We start from the raw sequence: 8,187 nt of genomic DNA, 5'->3' as shown, positions 1-8,187 counted from the left end.
CTATGTTTCGTTGGCATTGCAAAAAAATGTCATCAGGAATTAAAATTCTTAAGAGATTATTTCTGAATTTTATCCAAAAGAATCTCTTGAAGTTCACCCAGGAGTTTAATTGAAAATTCAAACATATGTTAGTTCTGAAATTTATCCTGGAACAGCTCCTGAACCGATAGGGATTATTTTATTCAACACAAGTAAATAAACAAGTAAAACCGGGAAAAAATTGAAAATATCGGGAAAAAACCGGGAGAAAACCGGGAAATCAAAATCTGAAATTCACTGGCCACCCTGATATTTCCTCTCGTTGGAATTTTGGTTCGCGGCTTCGGGAATCAGTGCTAGTGCCCAGTACGATGCGCGCAAGTTCAACATAGTGATGGCGCAAGTTCCACCGAATAAGCTCTCGGAATTGCGCGCGATTATCGACGGTGTACCAGCCAACGACAAGTACACGTACATAAAAAAGAAGCTCATTGAACATTTCGCCGACAGCCAACAAAAACGGCTACAGCGTGTGCTCTCGGATATGCCGTTGGGAGACATGAAGCCTAGCCAACTGTTCAATGAAATGCGGCGCGTAGCTGGATCCTCGCTTGGTGATGCTGTGTTGCTTGACTTGTGGGCCTCGAGATTGCCGCCCCACGCACAAGCGGCTGTAATTGCATCGAGAGGGGATGCTGCTGATAAAACGACGATCGCTGATGCCATTGTCGAATCGATGGGTCTACGAAACATAAACTCCGTCGCTCTGCAAGTGCCGCAGACAGCAGCTCGTGCTCCAGAAAAACCACCACAACCCTCCATCGAAGCCCTTCAACGAGAAATTGCACAGCTATCAAGTAAGTTGGAGAAGGCGCTTTCCACTCGCGATGGGTTTCGCGGGCGTTCTCGTTCGCGGAGTCGCAGAAAGACAACGTTTTCCCGCCGCGACAAAACGCCAGCCGACGAAATCTGCTGGTATCATCGTGTCTACGGCGATGCTGCTCGACGATGCCGTACGCCATGCCGTTTCAACAAAGCGGCGCCATCCAGTGGAAACAATCAATGACGCCATCCACCCGTCCCTGCTTTGGAAGAAGGCGAACCTTCCGAGGCAGGCTCAATTTTTCGCCTGAAGATCACGGACACGACTACCAACATGCAATTCTTGATCGACACCGGAGCCGATGTGTCTGTTGTCCCGAGAGGTTCCAGCTGCAGCAATGTGAAGCCCACAACGATGAGATTATTCGCCGCCAATGGTACGCCAATCCACGTCTATGGTGAAGCCCTGCTGAAGGTGAATCTCGGTCTGCGTCGCGAGTTTCTATGGACGTTCCTGATCGCCGACGTCACAACTGGAATCATCGGGGCTGATTTCATTTGTAATTTCGACCTGCTGATTGATTTGAAACGGAATCGCCTCATCGATAATACGACTCGGCTCGAATCACCAGGATTTCTCGCCCAAACCTGTGAGTATTCCATCCGTACGTTCAGCTCAATATCGCCATTCGCAGAATTGTTGGCCGAATATCCGACGATCACTCGGCTCGCACCAGCAGGCACGGTGAGCAAATCGACAATCGTCCACCGTATCGAGACCACGGGCCAGCCAGTATTCGCCAGGCCGAGAAGACTGTCGCCGGATAAGCTGGAAGCAGCTCGCGCTGAGTTCGAACATCTGATGAAACTCGGTATTTGCAGACCATCCAGCAGCAACTGGGCTAGTCCTCTCCACATGGTAAAAAAGGCGGACGGATCGTGGCGACCGTGTGGAGATTATCGCGCCTTGAATGCCCAGACAATACCCGACCGATATCCCCTGCCGTATCTCCAGGACTTCACGGCTATGCTGCAAGGCAAAACCATTTTCTCGAAGGTTGATTTGCAGAAAGCCTTCCACCAAGTCCCGATCCACCCCGACGACGTACCGAAGACAGCCATCACGACTCCGTTTGGACTATTCGAGTTCTCGTTTATGACGTTTGGACTTCGGAATGCGGCACAAACGTTCCAGCGTCTGATCCACGAAGTCGTCCGAGGTTTGGATTTTGTGTACCCCTACATCGACGACCTGTTCATCGCCTCATCCTCACCAGAGGAACATCGTGACCACTTGCGCCAGCTGTTTGAGAGGCTCAAGCAGCACAATCTGGCAATCAACGTTGCCAAATGTGAATTTGGTCGAGATGAACTTGCCTTTTTTGGGACACATGGTTACACCCCAAGGAATCAGCCCATTGCCAGAGCGAGTGGAGGCGGTACAAAGCTTCAAGAAACCATCTACGGTGAAGGAGCTAAAAAGTTTTTTGGCAATGATTAACTTCTATCGCCGGTTCATCCCAAGCGCTATCGAGGCCCAAATACCATTGCTGGCGATGACCCCTGGCAACAAACGGAACGATCGCTCGCCGCTTATATGGACCAACGAAACCACCACGGCTTTCGAAACTTGCAAGCAACAGCTAGCTCAAGCCACGCTTCTGGCACATCCTTCCAAGACCGCTGAATTGTCCCTTTGGGTCGACGCCTCCGACATTGCAGCGGGTGCGGTGCTTCATCAGATAGTCGACGGAGAACTTCAACCGCTGGGATTTTTTTCGAAGAAATTCGATTCCGCCCAGCTCCGTTATAGCACCTACGATCGAGAATTGACCGCAATCTACTTGGCAGTGCGGCATTTCAAGTTTATGTTGGAAGGAAGAAGCTGCCATATCTACACCGACCATAAGCCGATCACCTTCGCATTCCGCCAGAAGCCTGATAAAGCAACCAACCGTCAAGCTCGCCAGTTGGATTATATCGGGCAGATCACAACGGACATCCGCCACATCGTCGGAAAGGAGAACATCGTCGCCGATCTTCTTTCGCGCATTGCAACCATCCGAGCCACGCCGGCGATAGACTCGACGCCCTCGCCGACGATCAGCAAACCAACGAAGAGCTGCAGAACATTCTCCAAGGTAAATCTAAAACAAGTTTAAATCTAAAACTTTTTACCGTTCCAGGCAATAGACCATTCCCGTCCGACCTAACCCCCCTGTTTCATATTTTTCTTCGAGAGACAATTGTTTTTTATGACTATTGCCGTTTTCAGATTTTTTTTATATGCAATCCTGATTTTCATACAAATTTTCAAAAACTGGGAAACTCACCACATTTTGAAATAAAAATCATCATGCGAAGTAGTTTTTGGTAGCCCTAACGTGGTGAACTTTTTTTTCACCTCTCAGAAAATGAGGACCACCTGGAAACCCTAACATGTGTTTTTGTAAATATTCAGAACTGTCAAATAGTACGGAAAACTGAAAAAAAAGAAAAACCGAAAAAAACTTTCGGTAATTTGTGGTTTTCGTTTGTAAAAAGAATCCGGGAAGTTTTCGTCGGGGGAAGGTTAACATAATGTATACGGCGCATCGATCCGGTTGTGGCCTCAGTGAGAATAACCGAGCAAAAAGTGATTCAGTGCGGCAAGTACGGAGTTTGATCACCGGTGCCAGTCAAACCGCGGGCGCCTCGGAAACGGGTCTGCAGTCCTCTCGCTATCGCTGCTCTTGAATGACGGCAAACCTAAAAGCGACAGCGCAGTCTAGTCCCAGTGCCGCCTCCAGCGACAAAATTCCGGCAGCAACAGTTGGTAGAAAGTGATGTATATGCGAGTCCAAATTCCAAATTACGATGAGCTCATACTAGCGAAAGAAGCAGAGGAAGATTTTCTCGTCGGGAAAGTGTGTGGTGACACAAGGACGATAGGAAGAAGCATGGTGAATCGCTAGAGGTAAGAATGTGTTCCCCTCGGTGTTCCCAGTAATTTAATGACATTCTGAGATGATCCGTTTGACCTAGTCATACACATTCACATGTTTTTTTTTTTCATTTTTCAGCGCTAACTGGACAAAAATATCAAACCGGTGGTAATATATGATATATGATATCCGGCAAGCAGCTTATTTCCACCTCAAGAAAGTGATCGTTCTGTGCGACAAGCGGTACCAACATGCGATCTTTTCGGACCGAACACTTCTCCGGAACCGGCCCTCGTCAGAATCCTATTATCCTTTCGAACCAGTCAAGTCTCCGACTCAATCGCTAGGTTCCGGAAATAATCTGTGCCGTTAATATGCGATTAGCTATTATAGGAAAAGCATCTGCGAGTGGCGGAGGATCTGCCTCGGGATCTGCAGATGGCGACGATCTCCCACACATCGGTCAATTTCAACAGCGCCGTCGGCGATCACTACGACGACAATGTCTCTGATCTGCATCCGACGCCTCCGATAAATCAGCTCTTCTCACGTAACATTCCGGCAGTTATCGATTACAGCTCACAGACCTTCGCCGATGATGGAATCGAGTCACGTTCCGGCCACGGTCACGATTATCTCTAGTGTCGTGGTGTCTGCAGTGACCGTCATCGGTATTCCGACCTTCGGAAGGCATAGACGATGACGACGGGTACATTTATTCGCTGCTTTCGTCACGATCGAGAAACTGTGACGACCACATGTTCGAACCCCCGCCGAATGGTGGTTTGTCCAATGAAAGCGGAAGTCACAGCAGCCCAACAACTTCGCCTTCACGGTGGACAACCTGAGGAAGGTCTTCGGTAACGACAAAAAAGCATTGCGGAACCTGAACCCCAATAATACCGTGCTGGTGATGGGAGAGATGTATAAATGTAAGCTTCCGCGGGCGGATTCAGAGATAAGGTGTGATATTTTTTTATTTTATTGATTTTACAGCTACTTACTTGAACTTTTTTTAAGTGAAAACTGCCTAGTTCCTTCAGGGATTTCTCTAGGAGTTCTTCCAGATATCCTTAAAGGACTTCTCTAGTAGCTCATTCAGCAATGCCTCCAAGACGTTGAGGGTTTTACCCAGGAGTTGTTTCAGATATTCCTTAAGGAATTCCTTCACAGATTTATCTAGGATTTTTCCAGGCGTTCCGTTAGGGATTCTTCTTGGAGTTCATTGGAAGGATTCCTTGAGGAATTCCATCAGAGAATAATTCTCTAGGAGTTTCTTTAGAAATTCATTCAAGAGTTCCTTAAGTTACTTTTTCAACATCTCCATCAGGATTTGTTCAGGTGTTCCTTCAGAGATTCTTTCAAGAACTCATTCAGGGATTCCTGCAGAAGTTCCTTCACGAATTCCTTTGGGAGTTCGGATAACGCTGGAAAGTGTAAATTGAGATGCTTGCTGAGACGTCTGTTTATCTAGGCTGTCAGTATGGCGCATTGCCAAGCGCATTGCGCATAGCACTAACCGGTATTCTAACAATATATAAAAAAAAAGGAAATTATGTTAAGCTAAGGAACCGTTCACTCTCGTTGTAATATTTATTTGCATTTTTGTTAATTTCTTGCAGTTTATTCTGGCAAGCATGGCTGTTGAAGATTTATCATTCCACCTGCACGTCGAACATCATCAAGACATTGGACAAGTCTTAGTTTACTTTACAAGGAATCTTAGTTTACTGTAATATTTATATTACTTATAAGTAAATCGTACCTTTTGGGATAGTGGGGGGGGGGAGTGTTTGGTGTGTATGTTCTGCTGGGCTCTATAAACTATCCGAAAATCCGAGGGTGAATACACCAACTTTTCCATGGTTGAAACATTCAGTAATTCATAAGTGATTCTTGCATTTAATTGTATTTTCGTTCAAGCACTATACTAAAAGCGACATTTTTTTAAATTTTCTTACGCTGCTTTTTCACATGTTGAACACTAGGTAGGGGAACTTACGTATTTCCGGCCGTTTTTTTCTCTTCGTCATCTTTTTTTTTAATTTGTTGAACTTAAAGTTGGCCTCGAATATTTCCCAGTAACGACCAAGTTACTAGAAATTTTGGTCAGCAAAAACCCCTCATGACAAAGAGAACAAACCTGCCGATAATACCCAAAGTCACCCTATGTCGGAATTTGTGCGCTCTGTATCAAGTTTTCAATACAAAGCAGCGACGTGACGTAGTACATGATTTTTTAAACATATTATTTCTCCAACTTCATAATAGTTTATAAGTTATTGCGTTTTGTCAAAAATAACCTAAGCTGGATCACCAAGAAGACTAAAGCTGCATCACCAAGGTAAAACTTGCGACTTATCAACTTTTTGACTCATTTCTTTAGATTAAAACTTTGAAATAGTTTATTTATAAGGTATTGTTGCGTTTCATAAGAAATAGTCAAAGCTGGATCACCAAGTCTTCTCAAACTGCGAGGTGACGCATTACTTACAAGATTACTTATCTACCTTTTAACTTATTTTCTTTTGAAAACAACTCTGAAATAGTTCATAAATTAATAGGTATGTTTATAAATGAATTTATAAATTAATATCTGCAGAAATGAAATGACCAAAGCTGGATCACCAAGTCCCCTCAAGTTGCGAGGCGATGCATTACTTATCTAAAAGTTGACTTATATTTTTTATATTACAAATTGGAAATAGTTTATAAGTTATTACTGCGTTTCATCAGGAATAATCACTTATCCACTTTTTGACTCATTCTTTATATTACTGCGTTTCATCAGAAATAGTCATAGCTGGATCACTAACTCTAACGTCTAATGTCATGAAGAAGGTTCACCAAGTCCTCTGAAGTTGTTTGGTGACGCACAATGTATCTACTTAGAAAATAGAATCATTCCTCTAAATTATCAGAACTTGTCATGAAGAAGGTTCACCAAGTCCTCTGAAGTTGTTTGGTGACGCACAATGCATCTACTTAGAAAATAGAACCATTCCTCTCAAGTATTAGAACTTGCCATGAAGAAGGTTCACCAAGTCCTCTGAAGTTGTTTGGTGACGCACAATGTATCTACTTAGAAAATATAATCATTCCTCTAAATTATCAGAACTTGTCATGAAGAAGGTTCACCGAGTCCTCTGACGTTGTTTGGTGACGCACAATGTATCTACTTAGAAAATAGAATCATTCCTCTAAATTATCAGAACTTGTCATGAAGAAGGTTCACCAAGTCCTCTGAAGTTGTTTGGTGACGCACAATGCATCTACTTAGAAAATATAATCATTCCTCTAAATTATCAGAACTTATCATGAAGAAGGTTCACCAAGTCCTCTCAAGTTGTTTGGTGACGCACAATGTATCTACTTAGAAAATAGAATCATTCCTCTAAATTATCAGAACTTGTCATGAAGAAGGTTCACCAAGTCCTCTGAAGTTGTTTGGTGACGCACAATGTATCTACTTAGAAAATAGAACTACTCCTCTCAAGTATTAGAACTTGCCATGAAGAAGGTTCACCAAGTCCTCTGAAGTTGTTTGGTGACGCACAATGTATCTACTTAGAAAATAGAATCATTCCTCTAAATTATCAGAACTTGTCATGAAGAAGGTTCACCAAGTCCTCTGAAAATGTTTGGTGGCGCACAATGCTTCTACTTAGAAAATAGAACCATTCCTTTCAAATATCAGAACTTGCCATGAAGAAGGTTCACCAAGTCCTCTGAAGTTGTTTGGTGACGCACAATGTATCTACTTAGAAAATAGAACCATTCCTCTCAAATATTAGAACTTGCCATGAAGAAGGTTCACCAAGTCCTCCACTTTGAGTATAGAACCATTCATTCTAACCATCAGATCTTGCCATGAAGAAGGTTCCTAAAGTCCTCTGAAGTTGCTTATTGACGATCAATACATTTAATATGAAAATAGATCGTTTCTCCTTGTAGTTACTGCAGTAGTCCAAGAGATGTTCTTTCTTGTAGTCAGAGCATATCGTTAAGAAGGATCATTAAGTCCTCTGATGCTTGGTTTATTCACTATCATTCTATTTTAATAAATGTGGTGAGTGGCAAAAGATCAATGGTAATGCTAACTAGTGTAAATCATCTTAAGGTAGCAAAAGGGACAAACCTCTCACCTGCCATTATACAAATTTATGGGTTCGCCCAGTTTCATATCTTTTCTCGCCTTTTGCACATATAAGCATTTGCATATTTTCTTTATATTTATTAACGTAAATTTCCATGAAATCTAATACCTCACTTGTTTATACAAGTTTTATTAATCTCTTAATGTCACGGTAGTCTCGACGGTAGTAGTCATCCATATGGCAAATGCCAAAACGGTAAAATCGCTCGCTGCGAGCAGGCGTTGGAATGACAGCGTAGATTTGGCCGATCGTGTAGCAAGGAGGCGCGTAAAGTGGCTAAACATCGCCCAGAATAATCGCCGGAA

At 43.5% G+C, this 8,187-nt stretch overlaps 2 protein-coding genes and 1 long non-coding RNA gene across 3 annotated transcripts; all 3 read left to right on the top strand.

Annotated features, from left to right (window-relative positions):
• The first annotated feature begins 373 nt into the window (after positions 1-373).
• Positions 374-1,045, top strand: LOC134288586 (uncharacterized). Its single transcript, XM_062853877.1, has one exon. The coding sequence runs from the start codon at positions 374-376 to the stop codon at positions 1,043-1,045; it is 672 nt and encodes a 223-aa protein (XP_062709861.1).
• Positions 1,046-1,135: 90 nt separating this feature from the next.
• LOC134288568 (uncharacterized protein K02A2.6-like) lies at positions 1,136-2,302 on the top strand. The gene has a single exon (XM_062853813.1). It carries the CDS (start codon positions 1,136-1,138, stop codon positions 2,300-2,302), a length of 1,167 nt encoding a protein of 388 aa, XP_062709797.1.
• Positions 2,303-3,034: 732 nt separating this feature from the next.
• LOC134284288 (uncharacterized) lies at positions 3,035-8,187 on the top strand. The gene is made up of 3 exons (XR_009995733.1): positions 3,035-3,757; positions 3,864-4,688; positions 5,348-8,187. It is a non-coding gene; the product is annotated as an uncharacterized LOC134284288 (long non-coding RNA).

Source organism: Aedes albopictus, chromosome 1 (genome assembly GCF_035046485.1).
Source record: "Aedes albopictus strain Foshan chromosome 1, AalbF5, whole genome shotgun sequence".
In the NCBI taxonomy this organism is placed as follows: domain Eukaryota; kingdom Metazoa; phylum Arthropoda; class Insecta; order Diptera; family Culicidae; genus Aedes; species Aedes albopictus.
Note: the sequence above shows the minus strand (reverse complement) of the source record. Positions and strands in the feature narration are given on the sequence as shown.

Coding starts and splice junctions, on each gene's coding strand:
- LOC134288586 (XM_062853877.1), top strand. CDS start 374: ATGGCGCAAGTTCCACCGAATAAGCTCTCGGAATTGCGCGCGATTATC.
- LOC134288568 (XM_062853813.1), top strand. CDS start 1,136: ATGCAATTCTTGATCGACACCGGAGCCGATGTGTCTGTTGTCCCGAGA.